Source organism: Tripterygium wilfordii, chromosome 4, assembly GCF_013401445.1.
Source record: "Tripterygium wilfordii isolate XIE 37 chromosome 4, ASM1340144v1, whole genome shotgun sequence".
Classification (NCBI taxonomy): Eukaryota; Viridiplantae; Streptophyta; class Magnoliopsida; order Celastrales; family Celastraceae; genus Tripterygium; species Tripterygium wilfordii.
Window position 1 is genome coordinate 3,289,960 of NC_052235.1, and position 19,694 is coordinate 3,309,653.

General features: G+C 38.4%; 2 protein-coding genes and 1 pseudogene across 3 annotated transcripts; 2 read left to right on the plus strand and 1 right to left on the minus strand.

Moving 5' to 3' along the window:
* Positions 1–843: 843 nt before the first annotated feature.
* Positions 844–10,915, plus strand: LOC119997483 (golgin candidate 1). Of its 2 annotated transcripts, none has more exons than XM_038844544.1 (22): positions 844–1,074; positions 1,458–1,538; positions 2,362–2,411; positions 2,501–3,112; positions 3,219–3,281; positions 4,460–4,537; positions 4,636–4,839; positions 5,649–5,705; positions 5,810–5,884; positions 5,973–6,044; positions 7,064–7,126; positions 7,224–7,322; positions 7,793–7,864; positions 8,071–8,139; positions 8,383–8,430; positions 8,526–8,621; positions 8,716–8,795; positions 9,544–9,589; positions 9,672–9,770; positions 9,896–9,940; positions 10,286–10,423; positions 10,539–10,915. In XM_038844544.1, exons 1-21 carry the CDS (start codon positions 1,047–1,049, stop codon positions 10,355–10,357), a joined length of 2,109 nt encoding a protein of 702 aa, XP_038700472.1. In that variant the 5' UTR covers positions 844–1,046; the 3' UTR covers positions 10,358–10,423; positions 10,539–10,915. The 2 variants fall into 2 exon arrangements, with proteins under 2 accessions (XP_038700472.1, XP_038700471.1); XM_038844543.1 differs by having other exon boundaries at positions 845–1,074; positions 7,787–7,864.
* Positions 10,916–12,258: 1,343 nt separating this feature from the next.
* LOC119996576 (NADP-dependent malic enzyme) lies at positions 12,259–16,803 on the plus strand. The gene is made up of 19 exons (XM_038843265.1): positions 12,259–12,618; positions 12,697–12,817; positions 12,912–12,986; positions 13,226–13,377; positions 13,467–13,572; positions 13,692–13,757; positions 13,983–14,078; positions 14,178–14,249; positions 14,323–14,406; positions 14,479–14,577; positions 14,885–14,932; positions 15,082–15,135; positions 15,218–15,316; positions 15,399–15,488; positions 15,599–15,676; positions 15,808–15,882; positions 15,975–16,065; positions 16,302–16,430; positions 16,533–16,803. The coding sequence occupies exons 1-19, from the start codon at positions 12,467–12,469 to the stop codon at positions 16,619–16,621; spliced, it is 1,776 nt and encodes a 591-aa protein (XP_038699193.1). The 5' UTR covers positions 12,259–12,466; the 3' UTR covers positions 16,622–16,803.
* Positions 16,804–16,917: 114 nt separating this feature from the next.
* On the minus strand, positions 16,918–19,445 carry LOC119996577 (annotated as a pseudogene).
* Between the last annotated feature and the right edge of the window lie 249 nt (positions 19,446–19,694).

A 19,694-nucleotide genomic window follows, 5' to 3' on the forward strand; every position in this document is an offset into this window, starting at 1 on the left:
TACTTTATTATTGAAATGTCCATCGTTTTCTTTAATTAAAAAACTGTGGTTGTGAAGACCATACTAAAAAAATGCCAAGACAAATGGTTCAATTCCTATGTATTTAACTTGCGTGCATGCATGTCTTCTTCACAATGGTCATCAACTCTTTAACTCCTTTACCATTATCTACTCACATCCCACCTACCGCATTTAAATCATGACATTAATATCAGTTATTACGCCATAATTGTTAGCATGTCTAGATGATTAGATATATTCAATCTCTTACCATCAACAATGCGTTTTCGAAGGAGATGAATAACATTCCATGTCAACAAACGCATTTTTGAAGAAGATGAATAGGGATGACAATTTGTGCCCGCCTCGCCCTGATCCGCTCCGACCCGTGCGGATTTTCCCCAATTCGAGGCTTGTGAGGGGCGGGAATGGGACAAAGAATCTCAACCCACATGGCTTATTACGCCAAACTCCTCAAACTCTTCTTTATTGCGCCATGTATGATATATCTACACTACAGTTATTACGGTCAAAAGCGTCAAACCAAAGAAATATTGACAGACCTTTCCTTTTTCCCTTCAAAAATAAAGATTAAAGAAAGGAGAGAAACAATTATTGTAGCTGATGATGGGCCTACCCACCTAAGCTAAAGCCCAAACTCAGACCTAAAAAAGGAAGTATTTGGTTCAGTAAAACCAGGCCAGGGCTTGGGCCTTTGGATCTTGAGTTTCTGCTACTACGTGTTCATTCAGGCCCAATAATTTTCTACTTTCCCCATTGCTTTCTCAATTTACAGCTCCTCAACCTCAAGCTCAGCCTCGAAACGGTGCGTTTTGAACCTTCTCAAAGAACCGGTACAAAACTGAACGAGACCGATCTAATAATCTGCAGAGACTCTGGGCTTCTGATCGCTCATAGGTCACCCCAGCAGAGTTTCCATTTTAATTCTCCGAATTGTTGTCTCCTATATCTGTTACTTTCTCCTATTTGTGGATTGAAGCTCCGATGATTTGTCTTTAGGGCACAAATTTCTCTGATTCCTATCAATGGCTTCGTGGCTCAGAGCGGCAGAAGGTGTGGATCTCATTGCGTATAATTTATTTCAACTCGGGATGACATAGTATCTATTTTGTTAATAGACTTCGGGGTTTGATCCCTAGCTTATAATTTACGATGCCAGTATGAAGCTTACATTGGAAGTTGAACCTGTCCTAATTTCGCCCCGGTTAAATGTTAAACTGTAATGTAGTGATCAAACAAGTGGTTAGTGATATTTTTGACAATTTCTACTAGTGATGAGAGGGAATGCCATGGAAAAGTTATTTGAGTGAAACTTTACATATATCAAGTTTTAGTTTTGCTGCAAGACATATATTTGGTGCAAAGGATTCTAATATAAATACTACTAGTATTGAATTCAGTCCTGTAATTAAAATTTCTGTTATCTTCTGGATTAGATTTGTTTGAAGTGGTAGATCGAAGGGCAAAGTTAGTTGTGAGCGAATTGTCAGAGGAGCAATCCAATACTCAGTCACCAGGTATTGATCTTCTATTGTCTTGGAAGGTTTTCTGTAGTTCTCACTGTGCAAACTGGAACATATGCTCTGATTTCTGTATGCGGAACCAAACTATTTTTGTAGTTAGTCCCACTTCCTGGTAAACTGACAAGTTATTGTGGTCCAGCTTTGATGGTTCTATGATAGAGATAGTTAGATATGTGTCATTTTCAATAAATCAACTTCCTAGAGGTGAAAATTATTGAGATTCGTAATCGTGGGAGATTTTTGGATGTTCGTTAGGACCTTCCTCCACTTTGGAGAAATAATATTATGTTAGATTATTTACATTTGCTAAGCTAAAAACTTAAGTAGGTTGTTAGTTTCTTTTAAATAACCGATCAATCAGCATTGGTTAATCATTGAAGTTTCAAGAATTATTCTTAGAAACTAGATTAAGTAGTTTTGGACTAAATATCTAAAACTTTGAACTAGAATGTAGGTGGAATTATACTGTGATAGTCAATAAAAGTTTTTACTAATGTTTCCTTTTATCTGAGGTATGAATTAGACATGTCTTGCCTCATGCATGGGAATTGAGTTCTTTCGGAAATTTTGTGTAATGTCAAATGGACATTGAAATATTTACATCTTTTTAGAGAATTTATCCTTTGAGCTTGAGTTTCTGATGAAATAACAAACCTTAATCAAGTCTCAGTTAACCACTATTCATGTGTTAGCATATGTTTATCAGAAAATGGTAGATTACTTGTGGTTGTGGCATCACCACTATATGTCCTCGTCATTTTTTTATGATTGAAGAATCTATTACTTATTGTACTTGTCTCCTTCGTGAAATTCCAAGCATCTAATGGACAAGGATCTCAAGCTAAGAGGGCAATGTTGAAGGCAAAGGTATTACAAGCATACTACTAGCCTTATACTTAATTAACTTAATCCCAATTACAAGTGGAATATTGAACTTGCACATATGCTATTATCAGGCACAGAAAAGGCTTGCCACAAATGAATCTCCTAAAAGGACTGACACTATTTTGGGGCAAAGCAATTTGCAAACATCACACGAGACCTCTGATAAAGATGGGGGCAATTTTTCAGTTCAAAAGGAGGGGACCCCTTCTGATAACTCCGTTACTCGAACAATTAGTGATACAAAACTAAGCACAGATAAAGATGCCCGCGGCACTATATCACCTGACACACTAGCTGACAACATGGTTAAGCATGATGCTGACCACGTGGAAGCTCCTACAACTGTTACTGACGTTGATGCTGCCACATCAATGCCTAATGGTAATGAGAATGCTTCAGATGTTGCTGTACATAATCATTCTTTGCCATTACCTTCAAAAGAAATTGAGGTTATCACGGAAGTTCATCCAAGTGATGATGGTCAAAATATCAAGTCAGGGGATGCAGATGTTCTTTCAACAATTGATGAAGACAAGTCCCATTCCTTAGTTACTGATTTTCCTGTTAATGAAAATGTTCATCCAAACGACGGTGATAAGATTGGAACTCTTGTCAGTCAAAAGAAAAAACAGGAGCATAAAGCTGATGGTTCTCCTACTAAAGTACAGGACCAACTTGAGGAGGTAAACTTTGGCAGATAAAATCAATTTAGTTTTTATGTGGGCCTTGAGCCTTCGGCTATGCCTGCTATTAAGAGTTTCACTGATTAGTTTCTTACTTGACGTGTAGGCTCAAGGATTGCTTAAAACTGCAGTTGTCACTGGTCAGTCGAAAGAGGCAAGGTTAGCTCGGGTAAGCCCTAATATTAAATAATATTCATAATCTTCTTGGTTTCCTGATGTATAAAGCTGTCAGTATTTGTTGTTATTGTAATATCTATGGGGCCTGTCTTTCACTTATTTGGGAATAGATAGTTGTCTACAAACTGTATGCAGTGTATTAGCTAGTTGATTACTGCTGTAGTCTGTATGTGTAGCTAATATGGTATTACTACTTATTTGACATTCTTCTGTATTAAATAACCATAACTATGCATGTTCAGTGGAGAAAATTACTTCTTCAAAGATGAGAGGGAAAATCCTCTAATGTGCTGTTTAGAGAAAGCAGATAATTAAAAAATCACGTTTGAATTGTATTTCTGATGGCCAGTAGATGCCTGCCATATGGAGGATCTACTCTTTTTGTTGACAATGTGATATCTGCCCAAACATTAGATCTAAGAGTTATTAGAAAGTAGTTAGTTCTTAACTTCTTATTGTGTTATGTTTGGTTAAAGTTTATTCAAAGCATTGATTTAAGCTGTTGCTAACTGCCTGAGGGAAAGATTTAACAGTATGCTCAAAGCCTGGTGCTTGTCTTAACTGATATAGGCGTTTGTTTAGAACAAGTTGTATGTTATATTTTTCCTATTGGGAGATAATAAGGCAACTTGCATAAAAATGCAGAATTTTTACGAGCTGCTCTCTGGTTGCCACTTTTCATTCTCTTGATTAGCAAGAACATCATGCCAGGAGCGAAAAATCTTTTCAGTATTTGGCTACTAGTGAATTCAGTATTATTTGTACTCTCCTTGTAGGTTAAGTTGTTGTACACTTTGGCTTCATTAATCTGCTAAGGGTTGATATGTATCAAATAAAAAATTATATCCCCCCTTGGGCATAGCTTACTCTTTATTTTCCATCCTCTTGAGATGATCTGCTCATCCATAACGTACAGCTAACTCAATGATATTTGAGATTCCACCTTCTTCAATCACATGATTTGAAAGAAGCACCACCTCACATGCAAAGAAGAAGTTCATTCATTTGACCAAAAGTCACCTCAGATGAGAAGGGTACCTTGACGAGATTGGCATCTCATTCGACATAGGCCTATTGCAAACAGAAGCTGGGATAGCTCTGTCTCATGCCTTTTAGTTAAACACTTTTTGTTTATATTTGTTGTTAATGTTTTCTGTAATTGTTGCCCAGGCGTGTGCCGGACTTTCGTCCCGTCTTCAAGAATACAAATCTGAAAATGCACAACTGGAGGAACTTCTTGCCGCAGAGGTGAATAATATTGGTTCCACGTTATGGATTCAGTAAGTTAAGCTTATATGCTATTTCAACCAAGCGATGTTTTACTAATTAAATTGCTATCTTTACAGCGGGAATTGAGCAAGTCATATGAAGACCACATAAAGCAGCTGCAGCAAGAATTGTCTTTATGTAAGAAAGAGGTTTCAAAAATAGAGTCAAATATGGCCGATGCTTTGGCGGCAAAGAATGCAGAAATTGAGGCACTTGTCAATTCTATGGATGGACTTAAGAGACAGGCTACATTAACTGAGGGAAATTTGTCTTCATTGCAGGTTTGTTGTATTCCCCTTGTTCAGTTGTTGGTGCGTAATATTTGGTCTCCTAAGATTGCTGAGCAGTCTGCATTTTCATTTCTAAAGTGATGTCAAATGGCTGTGCGACCATATTTAAAATATTTTTGAAATCTCTATACCTATTATTTTACTGTTTGCTGTGTAGTTGCCTTGGCTTTCTAACTCTTTCACTCGCCTGTCACATTTAGCTTCTGGATGATTTTATAGGTTTAATGTATAATGGCTTCTTCTTCATCTTTTTTTTCCGTAATGTAATGAAGCTCGCTAAAACGGTCACAAGGGGCCTCTACTTAAGTATATGAGGGAAGATGCAACCTCAATTCCTCAATTATGGACTTTAGCTGCCTGGATCTACAGGGTCCAAGATTCTATAATGCTTAACACAATTTAGATTTTAGAGCTGAATCTCGTAGTAAAGAAGCCAATCAAAAAGCATATTGTAGTAAAGACTAAAGAGATGTTAGAGCTCAGAGCCTCAGAGTGGAAAAGGTTTTGAATTTGGGTAAGATTCTGAAGCAGAATGGGCCTGTAATTAAGATTCGAGGTTGATTGATGGGAAGAGGATCTGGTAGCAAGGGAAAGATATGGTTGTGTTTGGGTTTCAATGGGTTATAGCATAGAAAGATTTGAAACAGTATGTGATGTGTTTAGTATTGAGAAGTTGTAAGGGCGAGGGATTTAATTTGTGGATCTTTGATTTCTTCAACGGAGTGTCCATGAGAGGTCTTTACCTGACCTGTTACTAATAATCATTTCTGTATTTGGTAAATTTTACTACTATTCAACAGGCGAACATGGAGTCTATTATGAGAAATAGGGAATTGACGGAGACGAGGATGATACAGGTAATAATTGGTCACGTTCAATTATATTATCTTGGCTTCACATCATCTGCTTCCACATGCCGTTTTTGTTTTGAAAATTTGAAACAAAAGTCCTTATTCATCAGGCTCTTCGGGAGGAACTGGCTTCTGCAGAGAGGAGAGCAGAGGATGAGCGTGCTGCCCATAATGCCACCAAAAAGGTTTATACCCTGAAAATTTTAGAATTTAGATCATCGTTTATTTCTAATTGTATTCTTATAATTCGCTTACGTCTATCTGGAAAATTAGGAAGCAATGGAACGAGGAGTGGGACTGGAACACAGAGCAATTGAAGCGTCCACGGCACTTGCTAGGACCCAGGTAATGTAAGAACCTGTCATGTTTATTGCATTGAGAAATACTTTAAAAAGCATATGTTTATTGTGATGTGAAAGAGAATCCTAATGGTACATCCCTATGAATTTTTCTTATGTATCTGACACCAAATTTTTTTGGGATAAAGGCTTCACAATGGCGACAATGATGTTTATCATGCTTAAAACTTCACTATCTGGTGACAATTTGTCATATCAGATTTGTGTCTCAAATTATTGAAACCATGTTTGGGAATATGAGTTGTCTCATGTCTGACATCATGTACTAAGTTACTCCACATATCAAAGACGGTTATCATCTTTTGTGGAGGATTTCGAAATGAAGGTTACTGCAAAATTTATTGCAAGTAGTATGATTGAGTTGAGAGGAAGCATTTTCCACGGGCTTCCATGTGCAAGCTGAAGTGTACAAAATTAGCGGCTGATTGTATGCTTGTTCTACAATTTTTTGTTTTCCAAAAAGAAGGGGAAATGTGAGGTGGAAACATGCTTAATTCAATTTTTGAGTTTGTTCTCATGAAGAGTAGTTTTATATTGGAAAATGAAAATAATTTTAGAAAATGAAAATTAGAAGATTTTTGCCAAACAAAATGTACTCTTGGCATTTCGGCTTTGGTAAGACACTTGAAAGAGGAGATTAATGACCACTTCTGAAAATACGACAGATTTTAGGTCAATAGATGTTTCGCATAAAAACAACCAAATATATCACAGTACCATGTTTTTAAGTTTGTGACTTAGATGAACTGTCTGTAGAAGTCTCTATTCGCCTTTTCTCTGTAGCTTTTTAACAATTTCACGTACATCAACATAATTGTATGTGCCATCTAAGTTCTGAATTTGACATTATCAATGTGATGCTGCCAAAGCTGGTGGAATTTCTTTCTTCCTAGTAGGTGCAGGGAAACGCACACCTGTTATTCCACTTGTGGAATTACACTGTACATGTAAAAGATCAAACAGAATTTTCTTTGTTCACTGAATGCTGGTTGATTTCCTTTTCAGCGAATCGCAGACGAGAGAACAGCAAAGGCAACAGAACTTGAGCAGAAGGTTGCTCTGCTTGAGGTAGATCAAAACATTGTTAAACCTCATATATTTTGCATTTCTGTAAAGCGTAATAATTTTAAAGCTTTTTGGCTGATCGATAGAATTTTTGCTCCAGGTAGAGTGTGCATCTTTAAATCAAGAACTGCAAGAGATGGAGGCCCGGGCACGTCGTGGACAAAAAAAGTCCACTGAAGGGGCTAGTCAAGTGGTTCAGGTAATCATTGTGAGGCAGTGTAGCTGACTTTCAGAACTCTGAAATTCCAATTTTTTTTAATGTTTGGGCTTTCTGATAGAAATTTGTTAGGGGCTCATGAAGGAAGCTTGGTTGTGCAGCTTCTGATTGATATCCTCTGATGTTGTGAAAGATGAATTTTTTCTTGTGCAGACTCTATATAACATTTTTTATGTTTAATAACGATGATTTTTCCTTCTGTAGAAGTGTAGAACCTATATAACATTTGTTTGTTTCCCTGTATACAAATGCTTGAGGCTTATAAAAAATATATATATACAAATGCTTGAGGCACCCACATTGACATAGTCCACACCTTCCCTAGCATGTGCGCTGGAGCTGAGCTTACAACTTCTGTTTACCAATACTTGAACACTGTAACTGCAGAACTCTTGATTAGATCTTTAGGTACATTTAGAAGATTGGGTAAATCTTTGAATGTTTAGATGCAGGCATGGCAGGAAGAAGTGGAGCGTGCGCGCCAGGGCCAGAGAGATGCTGAGAGCAAGCTTACTTCTTTGGAGGCAAGCTTCATTTGCTTTTGGCTGCATAACAATGGCAAAACTTGTCAGAATATTTTGTTCTTTTTGTTGTCCTCTTAAACTGCACATAAATAATGCCCCGAAGAGTTTGATGATATTCCAGAGTAGCTTTATGGAAGATTTTGCATTGCATTCTTTGCAGGCCTTTAAGTCTTTTTGTTGGGGCTCATCTGTTGGTTTGATTGTAGGCTGAAGTACAAAAGATGAGGGTTGAAATGGCTGCCATGAAGAGGGACGCTGAGCATTATTCACGTCATGTAAGCTCACTGACATGAATCAAGTCCTTTTTCTGGTGTTTTTTTAATTCTTGTTAATCAGATGGTTTGTTAGATAAGTGTGTAAACTGTAAAGTTATGTTTATGTCACTTGTGTTACCATAGCACAGCAATCAAATCATGGCACCATATGGGTGTGATTGTACTTGCACCAAATTGCATCAGAACTTTTTCTTTGGATATCTCTTCACTCATTTCCTTACTGGTTACTGATGCGTTCAACAGGAGCATATGGAGCTTGAGACACGGTACCGTGAACTAACAGATTTACTGGTAATAGGAATACGAACTCATTCATTCACTAAATTAGTTAGCATCCAATAATCTAGCCTTAGACTATCTGTCTATTGCATCCATCTATTGAGTAGTACTACAAGCAAACACAATTAGAAGCCATGGCTAGTGAGAAGGCTGCAGCAGAGTTTCAGTTGGAGAAGGAACTAAAGCGTCTGCAAGAAGCACAGGTCAGTCTGTTGGCAACCTATATTGCTGCTTGATCAATTATTTTCATCTGTTCCCACCTCCTTTCCTCATATTATGCTACTGTGATATCGACAGGATGACACTGAAAGAAGTAAAGCTTCTCGTTGGGTATCATCGTCATCTTGGGAAGAAGACACTGAAATAAAGACTCTTGAGTATGTTACTTGTTTTCTCGCTAAATTAAAGCATTTTACAATGCTTCATTTGATGGTTTTGGTCTACTATTCAGCTCAGTTGCATATGCTATGTCTATTTTTTTTTGAATCATGTCAATTTTGCTGCCTCTATCTTAGGCCAGAATTTGTTGTGTAACGATTGAAATTTTTTTCCTCCATCAGAGTCCGAGGAGTAACACGTTTGTAACCTGTCTCTGCAACCCAAGTGCAAAAGGCAGCACCTGACATGTATTCTTAGTTCAGAAAAGATGCTTCAGTTTAAGGCTATTTTATTAATGCACAAAGTAGGTTTCGGGTTTATTAGGATGATCATGTGATTTTACATGAAAACCATCACATGATAAATAAAATAGTGATTTTTGATGCACTGGACAGACATTGATGGATTGCAGTGTTATTTTGTGAACAAGAACATAACTGATGAGTGAGGATTGAGGAATGACAAAACTTCAATTTTCATCTTTAGAAAGGACTCTGTAGCCCAAAACTATTATCTACCTTTGTCTTTTTGAAGTCAATATTGTTAGAATATATATAAATAATGTGAAATGCCCCAACCCAATAAGTAACTTATTGGGTTGAATGGCAACGTAATAATCTTAACATGATATCGGAGTGGGAAGTCTTGGGTTCAAGAAAAATTCAAGTAATTTGAGCATTATTTCAACTGAGTGGAGATATCATGACTTAACTTTCCCTTACGTTGCTGTCTTTTTTATGTAAACAGGCCTCTGCCCATGCATCACCGTCATATGGCCGGGGCAAGAATGCAGGTACCCTTGCTTTCTTTTCTTACTTCCCAGAATCCCTTATTTCCCCACCTTCTTTCTATAAATTCAACCACTTGTTATGCAGTTGCAGAAGGCTGCAAAATTATTAGATTCTGGGGCTGTCCGGGCCACAAGATTTCTTTGGCGCTATCCCACTGCTCGAGTCACCCTGCTTTTCTATCTGGTAAGAAGAAATCAAATTTGTCTCAAAATTTTAGGATGAGAAATTTTTAATTTCAAAAAACTGTGAAATAGAGACAGAGGTTTGCAGAATAGCATTTTAATTTGGAGAAATGTTATCATCTGCAGGTCTTTGTACATCTCTTCTTGATGTACCTGTTGCATCGCCTTCAGGTACGAATATTGGTGGTTTTTTTTGTTGCCAATTGTTAGGAAAAATTCACGGCATTAGGCATATCTCCCTCCTCTCTTTTTTCCCTGTTTTCTACTTTATTTTTTCAACTCTTCTCACCACTGCTCCATTATCTTTATGTTGTACAAATTCAAATCACCTTAATGATTTTCTTGCATCTTAAATCTAGTAAAATTGTTTGTTATCCTATCCTTCATTGTGTTACCGCACATCCAACGCAGCTTTCTCATCAAAGTTTTATTTAAATTAAAAGATCTACTGTATCATGAGCATGTTTGAGTGTTTAGCATTTTGTTCCACTAAGTATGTGTTCATTTCAAATGAAGGAACAAGCGGACGAACTTTCTGCTAGAGAAGTTGCAGAATCTATGGGTCTTGCCACCCCCACATTACCGTGATGGTGTAACTCCACGGTTGAAGCTACTGCCATCGGAGATTCTGGAACATGCTTTGCATCTTCAAAGGTACACTACAATTTATTTTTGAGCATGATAACATGAGAATTTTACAGCACATTTTGAGAAAGTGGAAAAGGAATGAAACTCATTATGTCGTTTTGGGATGCGTGCTTGTTTACAGAGTTCATGGTGCTGCGTGATGGGGAAATTTAATCTAATTTGGATGAAAGGTACATATACAAATGCATGGCTTCGAATCAAAAAGTGGCTGGCAAATGTTGATATGAGTGCATATGCATGTTTCCTTGCGTCTTTGAGTTTTGCTCTTCATGAAGATTCATGGAGGATGCCCGGAGAGCCACCATGTTGTAAATCCTGAATGCTTCATCGGTGGATTATATATGATTTTTTTTTAGATGAGCAACTGTAGAATGGATTATATATGATTTTCAATGAGAAATTGCATAGAGTTTAATTCGGTAGTTTTTGTTTTACATATACAAATGCATTAATACCAAGTGGATGATTTGCCATGTCTTCCATCTATTTCCTGTAAAATCTTGCAGATTTTTATGGCTGATTTTTGGTGTGAGCATTACTGGTCTAAAAGTAGTGAGATTGTCGCTGTTCATGATGCACAGATGAGATGACAACCATTTCCAGAACCAGGAGAATTGAAATTGCATCGTGTAAGCTGGGTAGAGGCTCAACTCTTTATTTTCCACATCAATATTGCATTTAATTATTAACCCGCCGTATAAGCGAGTTGATTCTCCAAAACAATGAAATTCTGCCCAAATTACTAATATTGACGCGTTTTGACAATCAGTGTGTAAATTCCAAAACATGACCTATTTTTCGGTCACGAGAGGACATATTAACCCTTATGATATGCATAGTTTAATGATTCATTTGCGATGGATACTACTAGTCGACAAAAGACTTGATGGTGGCTGGGACGGGCCATGGCACCTTGAGAAAGAGAGAGAAGAGAACCCCAAAAGTTTACTCACGACTAATTCAACCAGGGGCGGAACTAGCATCAAATATTAAAAGGGGCGAAACTTTGTGCGGCGTTCGGGGATAGCGTCCCTGAAATTTTTTTTTGTTCTATATATATCACTTGTCAACATTAAGATAAAAATCAATGATAGTGTTATTAGTCTATATATTGGATACACCAAGTTATACATTGTAGCGACTACCATTTTCTCTGCAATACCACAATCTCATGAAATCCTATAAATGCATCGCTAATTTTTAAATTTTTTTCTACCTAATCAAATGACTCTCTTTATGATTAATCTTTTATTGGATTAATGTAGACATGTATCGTCATCATTAATTGGATCATCTTTTAGGCTTACTTATTCAATTGGGTCTTCATTTTATTAATGTATTATCTTAGACCCATATTATGTAACCTTTTATTAGATTAAGGGAGACATTTATTAAATAATTTATTTAATTTATCTACATATATTACTACTAAAAAAAATCTACTAATAAATTTTTTTTAAGGGGGGCGGCCGCTCCCTTGGGCATGGATGGTTTTGCCATGAATTTGACGGTATATTTTTTTATAATAGATCGAATAAAAAAAATATTATCTGAGTTTATATATGAAATTATTATGAAAATGAATTTAACTTTTTTATTCCTATGCAAAAATACTAGAGCTTTATCATTTTTCCGAAATTTGTGGTCCTCCCCGATCCATGACAGACTTGTGACTCTGTATATTTTCTCTCTTCCCCTCTGTCTGTCCACTACCGCCGAACAGGGACAAATGTCTCGCTGCCTTCCCTTCTCTCTCTACCCTATCCATATCCATTATTATTAAAGCTGACTGTGACCTCCACCACTCCCACCCACATACATATATATAATTCCTCATCTTTAAAAAAAATCTGCGAGGATGTTGGGTTGTGACGCCCTTGTACGTCAGAGGCTGCCACTTTGTCAAAATTCAAAAGTCTCATCGACGTATCCCTTCCGACAAGGGCTCTGTATATACTATGATGATTCCTTCGTTTAAGTAACTAGAAAACGTAATTGTCGGCAGTCTTGAATTATTGTTATTGAGGATTACATACCTTCGAGAAAAATATGGAGAGCACATTGAAGGATATGAGAGACGGTGCTACAGTGCTGGACATGGACCCTAAATCCACCGTCGGTGGAGGCGTTGAGGATGTTTACGGTGAGGATCGGGCTACCGAGGATCAAATCCTCACTCCCTGGACTGTCTCCATTGCCAGGTAACGCTTTCGGTTCGATCCGCTACTTCTTTTTGCAATCTTATTTTTACTTGATGATTTGAATTTCATTGGTTGCAGTGGGTATTCTCTGTTGAGGAATCCTCAACATAACAAAGGGCTTGTCTTCACTGAGAGAGAGAGGGATGCTCATTATTTGCGGGGTCTTCTGCCGCCAACAATTGCAACTCAGGAGCTTCAGGTCACGATAGTCATGAGATGGCTTCTTCTCCTTATAGTCCACTGGTTGTTAAGTAGATCCCTTGTTTTGATTTTCTTAAACGTTTTTAATTCAGGAGAAGAAGCTGATGAACAATATCAGGCAATATCAACTTCCTCTTCAGAAGTATATGGCTATGATGGAACTTCAGGTACCCTAGCAAGTTATGGTATAGCTGTATTTAATATATCCGTTCTTATATAAGAATTATATGCATCTGTCTTTAGTGCATTCATTATAATCGGATGTGAAAAATGATGATACAAGAAATCAACGGAGTTGTTCTTTTTCATTATGTGATCTTAAAATGCCTTCATTCTGCCACTCAAATGGGTAGGATGTTTCCTTTTAATTTTTTTCCCATTTGTCAATAATTTGGTTGGATAACAGGAGAGGAATGAACGGCTTTTCTACAAGCTTCTCGTTGATAATGTTGAGGAGTTGCTTCCTGTTGTTTACACTCCAACTGTTGGTGAAGCATGCCAGAAATATGGGAGCATCTTCAGACGTCCTCAAGGCCTATACATAAGTTTAAAAGAAAAGTATAAGCGAGCATTTGTTCAATAATTCTGTGCTTTTACTAGAGTTATAATAAGCTCTGATCAACGGAAACACTAACTGGATAATGCAGGGGCATGATTCTTGATGTATTGAAGAATTGGCCAGAAAGAAACATTCAAGTTATTGTGGTGACTGATGGCGAGCGGATTTTAGGGCTTGGAGATCTCGGCTGTCAGGTGAATGTGATGAAATGGAAATTCTTGCAATCATAATTTTAAATGAGAGGTTGCAAGTATATTTACAGGACATCATATGTAAAGCATCCTTTCACATGATCTTGTCGAAAATGTTTCAGGGGATGGGAATTCCTGTGGGGAAATTATCTCTGTACACTGCTCTTGGAGGTGTTCGTCCTTCTGCGGTAAGCAGTACCAAACCATTAGACTTCTCTTACTACTCGAGTTTAATCAAAATTCATTTGCTGCATTTCTTCATCATATTCTAGTAAATGTTTCTGAAAGAAGATATTGTACTTTTTTATGTTGTAATTTTGGGTTGACCTTTATAGCATAATAACCGAGTCATATTCCTGAACTCCTATTCATTTTTACTTTTTGATCTGTTTCTTTCTTTTTGTTTTGGGTAGTGTCTACCGATAACCATTGATGTGGGCACAAACAATGAGCAATTGTTGAAGGATGAGTTCTACATTGGGCTCAGACAAAAGAGAGCAACTGGGCAGGTTTCATGATTGCATTTTTTTCATGGGTCAGCTTGTTGAATGAATTTTGATGAATTTTTTTTTTATAGAATTTGATGAAGCATTGTATTGTGTTTCCAGGAATATGCTGAACTTCTGCATGAGTTTATGACTGCCGTCAAGCAGAACTATGGAGAGAAAGTACTTATACAGGTAAGATGATTCTGTATCATTTATTATGAACTTCTCTCGACTCGGGATGTGCATCTGAAGCTTTTGAATGCAGTTTGAAGATTTTGCGAATCACAATGCTTTTGAGCTGCTTGCAAAATATGGCACAACGCACCTTGTCTTCAATGATGATATACAGGTATAAAGAGCACAATGCTGGAGCCTTTATTTAAGAGGAATAATGCTGCTGATGTAAAGCTCCTTGTTTCAGGGAACAGCATCAGTTGTTCTTGCAGGAGTTGTTGCGGCGCTGAAATTGATTGGGGGAAGCCTTGATGAGCACAAATTTTTGTTCCTAGGTGCTGGAGAGGTAAGACACTGATCTTTCCCTTCTTTTTCCTATTTTGCTTTCCTATATTCAGTTCTTATGCCATTGTTTTCAGTTGGGTTAAAAAGTGAGTGAATCGAACAACAAGTCTAATTCAGTTAAGCACTTACGAAAAGAAGTTTAGAATGGAACTTTAATGATTTGATGGAAACTGATAATGTATTTTTCCTACCAGTTTTTTCTTGTGGAATTTTCTAGCTCATGTTTTCTTGGGGAAGTATTTGTAACAAAATTTCTATCCCTAATCAAATGTCTTTGTACATCCCATCTTTTTCTATTCTGATGGCAGGCTGGGACTGGAATAGCGGAGCTTATAGCTCAAGAGATGTCGAAACAGGTACAATCCTACCATCACTATATTTTTGCCAATGTAAGATGATGTAGTGGTTGATTGGGAATTTTTTATGCAGGCTGATTATTTGAGATAATGGTTAGTGTTTCTGATTTTTCTTCTTGCATTTGATAAGTTTCATTTGTATTTTCTAGACAAAAGCTCCTTTGGAAGAAACCCGCAAGAAAATCTGGCTGGTAGATTCGAAGGTATTGTTTAAGTAGGGTTGATAAATATTCCACATCGTTCAGTAATATTGGCCTTTCATCCAAGCTCGACTTTCTCCTGCAGGGATTGATCGTAAGCTCACGTAAAGATTCACTTCAACACTTCAAGAAACCTTGGGCGCACGAGCATGAACCTGTAAAAGATCTCTTAAGTGCTGTCAAGGTGTGAAAGTTGTACGTCTGTATAATTTAGTTTTCTTTTGATGTGGTTCTCGATTCCTTATTGCTGTAAGTAACTTTCTCAGGCAATTAAGCCAACAGTTTTGATTGGATCTTCTGGAGTGGGAAAAACATTTACAAAAGAAGTTGTCGAAGCTGTGGCCTCCTTCAATGAGGTACACTCCCCTTCCCATTTTGCGACAGATTTTGTCATGTGGTGTTCAATTGCAAGTGCAACTATTTTTCAAGTACAAGAAACTGATATTGTTTTTAATATGCTGAGCAGAAACCCCTTATTTTGGCTCTCTCTAATCCAACTTCACAGTCCGAGTGCACTGCTGAAGAAGCTTACACTTGGACTAAGGTAACTTCAAAACTAGATCTGGCCGTCTCAAATAAGTTGAGGGACCAAGTGCAAGTGTGTTTAAGTATGCTCTTTATCCAAGTGACTCTTAACTCCAATTTCATGTCTCTTGCAATTCTTTCAACTCAAAGGGCCGTGCAATATTTGCTAGTGGAAGTCCATTTGATCCTGTCGAATATGATGGCAAAGTTTATGTTCCTGGCCAGGTTATACCCTTTTACTTTTCATTACTTGTAAGTGCTCTTTATATGCACGAGTTTCCGTAAGGGCTGAGGTTTATGATTTCCTTGTCAATCAGGCAAATAATGCTTACATATTCCCTGGACTTGGGTTGGGTTTGGTCATCTCTGGAGCAATTCGCGTGCATGACGACATGCTTCTGGCTGCATGTAAGTACCCTTTGTAGATGGATAATATCATACAAGTGGCTTGTGATACTGCCGTAGAGTGAAAGTACGTATTTTGTGCTTTCATTAGGAACTAATCAAATGAATGAATCCTTAATTTTGGGGTTAAATTACTAGTTATGCTCAGATATTGAAATCAGTTGGCTTCTAGAATCAAGATCTTGTAAACCACAAGGGAACTAGTATATTATGCATTCTGACGCATCTGTAAATAACAGCGGAAGCTTTGGCTGGTCAAGTCACCGAAGAGCTCTTCCATAAGGGGCTCATTTACCCTCCGTTTTCAAATATCAGAAAGATTTCGGCTCAAATAGCTGCAAATGTTGCTGCCAAGGCATATGAACTTGGTAAGTGACAGTGTCACAAATATTTTTAAATTCACGTCGACACTCTTGAGTGTATATTTCTAATCAGTGACTCCTTTTTTTGCTTCCATTTGCTTCTTCCAGGTGTGGCTACGCGTCTCCCTCGTCCCGCTAATCTGGTCAAATATGCTGAGAGTTGCATGTACAGTCCTATATATCGTCAATATCGTTGAAACATATATATTCCCTGTATTGTTAGCTTTGCTTTGAATCCTGTTGTCATGCTGTGTCGCCTGCTTGCTTTGTATCTTCTTTTCTAGTAGCATCAAGCGAATAAACGTATATGTTCGATATGCCACCCAATGGTAGTTCCATTTTGTGTGTAAGTGCTAAAGTGGATAATTTTACCCTAAAATGCTCTTTACTTTTTTCAAAACTTTTACCCCAATATTCCTACTTGCCTGCAATATTAGATGGTCGATGGTGATCTATTGTACTGCAACAGCTGTTGACGAAAACAAACCGAATGTACCAGAACACCACACAAACTTATTTCCTCAAGTTCAATCGATTAATACAATAAAATCTCACATTTGAAACCCAAAAAAAGGACAAAAAAAAATTCAAGAGTATCTTCACTCCAGAATTTACTTCATGGATATAGAACAAAGGAACAAAGGAGCAGAGCAGATGACAACCCGTACTAATTCTCAATATGACGGGGAATCCTACAAAGCTTCTTAATGGCCCCTCTCAAACCCGATAAGAGTCCTACCAGAGCCGCCATCAGAACCATCTTGCCTGGAAGACCCAGCACTTGCCCTCATAGTTCCACCAGTACCCACCCTTACCTCTGTCAAGAACTGTTCTAAACGAAATGGATCAGCTTCTTCAGCATCCTTCTCAAACTCAACTGGCCTATCTCTTTGACCAACCCTATCAGAAGTCCCTGCAAATGCTTTGTCAGGTTTGAAGCGATCTGTTTTCACGATCTTCTCCAACTGCACCTCCGCACCTCCATACATATCAGAATCAGCATCTTTCTGTGGCCTATACAAGGTTGAAAGTGTTGCCTGAGCTGTAGACAAGCCTTTGTTATACACATTGTACTGGTCATCCGTGGCAAACCCAGAATCCATTCCTTTCTCCTGGTTGAACAACCTTTGATCATACATGACCTCTCCACCTCTTCCAGCTCCAGTTGAAGCCATACCAAGGGCAACCTTCTCACTAATATCACGATCACTGTCTCTTGTAATCTTACTCCTTTTCCCTACTGCAGCATCTTTGGCCTCCAACCTTCTTTCCCTCTCCCTCTCTCGACGCCGCTCTTCACGAATTTTCTCCCGTCCCACCCGCTCTTCCCTTTCCTCGCTTGTCTCCTTTGGCATGTCCTCTCTCACTGGTTCATAATCCCTCGCATACTGGCACCATCAATTACACGATTCTCGGATGCCATTGGAATGGCAGATTGGGGGGCCACACCAGTTCTCTCAGATCGCGCCTTTGCCGCTAATGCCCGTAATTCTTGCTCCTTCCTTTCCTTCTCCTTCATAAGCATTTCTTTCTGAACTTTCGATCTCATTGCAACTGCTTCTCTAGCCTTCTGCTCACCAACATAAAGAGCCTCTGATAGCTTGGCAAAATTATCATTAATTTGAATGTCCTGAAGTCCTCTACCATCAGCTGCAAGACGCTTGTCCAGCGGGATTGTGTAACCTCTTGGGTTCTTCCAGTTTGAAATACAAGGAGGGATTTTCCAATCTTGCTGGTCTTTCACAGTCACAGGCCTAGGTGGGGAATGCATGACTGGTACAGGAGGAGAGCCAGAAGCCTTGGGCACCCGCTTATGCTTGAACTTTGGTGGCTCAAGAGGGTCCACAGGCATCTCCATCATTCCAATAATCCTTTCCTTAGCACCTGAATTGAAGGCTGCTGATTGCTGTGATGGTTTATACTTGATATACTTTGAGTCAGATGACTGTTTGGCCACATTCTTAGGCTGAGCTGCACTTAATCTCACATTCACAATCTTCTCAAGTGCAGTTTTTGTTTCCTGGGTTGTTTCCTCAATCTCTTGAAGTTCTTCATCATCCTCATCTTCTTCCTCATTCCTCAAAATCTTTGGAATAAGATCCTTATGTTGAGAGTGGACAATCTTCTTGGCATTCTCGTTTTGCTTCACAATAGCGTCATACGCAACATTCCCATGAGCATCAACAGTTACTGGCAGAATTTTCGATGCCAATCTTGAAGATTTATCCCTACCCATGTCAAGAGGGTATAGTGCAATATGAATCTCAGGGAAAGCACCCCCATCCCCAAAATCCTCGACCTTTCTGGGAACAAAACCTTGACGCTTACCATATGGAGGTACCAGTTTATGTTTGATTACAGTGGACTGCTCTGACTCTGATGTGCTAAACCGCTGCTCAAACGAGGGATCACTGGTGTGATCATAATAGGAGGTGGTTGAAGACCTAACAGGAGGGAGAAACTCCTTCAAAACAGCCATTATGAATAGGTATAAAAAATACCAATGCAAAACCGAAGCCTAGGCGTCCAAAGGCTCAATACCAGCAACTGAAAAAATAGAAAATCCAGAAGAAGAACTCATCAGCGGACAGTGTAAACCTTTAACTCTATAAATCAAATAAAAACAAGAAGCAGAAACAATAATTGAAAATCTGTAGCGGTAACAATCTTACCACAAAGAAAATACGCAGCTATGAAACATTAACTTGGTAGCCAACATCGAACTATCACAGCACACAATCAACTCAAAATTCTTTCACTAATTAAAAAACCGAAATCAATTTTGAATCTATACATGCAACAAGATGGTTACCAAAAAAACCCTAACCCTAAGTCCCTAACCATAAGCGAAACATGGCATACCTGCGAGGAAAACAGCAACGGAATGTAAGAACAGATAGGATCGATCGATTCGGAAACAGGTTAGCGATGCTACTTCCTCCTATTTCGAAGCTCCCCGCGTTTCCTTCTGATTTTTGCGAAATCCATGAGATATACAAAACAGGAGGAGGATAGGCTGATATGTAGGTTGTTCTTATACGCGGCCTCATGAGAGGAAAGAAGATCTCGACCGTGCAATATTTGACTGATGCGGACTGGGCTTGAAAAATAGACAGAGGCTATCTTCAGATGAGATGGCCCTAATTGATTCATCCGTAGATGGGCCTTAGCCCATGTTAAGTCCTAGGCCCAGATTTAACGACTTATCATGGCGAATCAGATATGCCCACGTGTCAACCATCGGTGCTGTCCTGTGGCCAGTCACAACGT

Bases quoted from the DNA above. Each gene is read 5' to 3' on its own strand.
- LOC119997483 (XM_038844543.1), top strand. From the start codon at position 1,047: ATGGCTTCGTGGCTCAGAGCGGCAGAAG. The intron at 7,865-8,070 runs GCAAGCTTCATT...GTTTGATTGTAG, and splicing joins GCAAGCTTACTTCTTTGGAG to GCTGAAGTACAAAAGATGAG. The intron at 8,796-9,543 runs GTATGTTACTTG...TTATGTAAACAG, and splicing joins ACTGAAATAAAGACTCTTGA to GCCTCTGCCCATGCATCACC.
- LOC119996576 (XM_038843265.1), top strand. From the start codon at position 12,467: ATGGAGAGCACATTGAAGGATATGAGAGACGGTGCTACAGTGCTGGAC. The intron at 13,758-13,982 runs GTAAGCAGTACC...TGTTTTGGGTAG, and splicing joins GAGGTGTTCGTCCTTCTGCG to TGTCTACCGATAACCATTGA. The intron at 15,136-15,217 runs GTATTGTTTAAG...TTTCTCCTGCAG, and splicing joins TCTGGCTGGTAGATTCGAAG to GGATTGATCGTAAGCTCACG.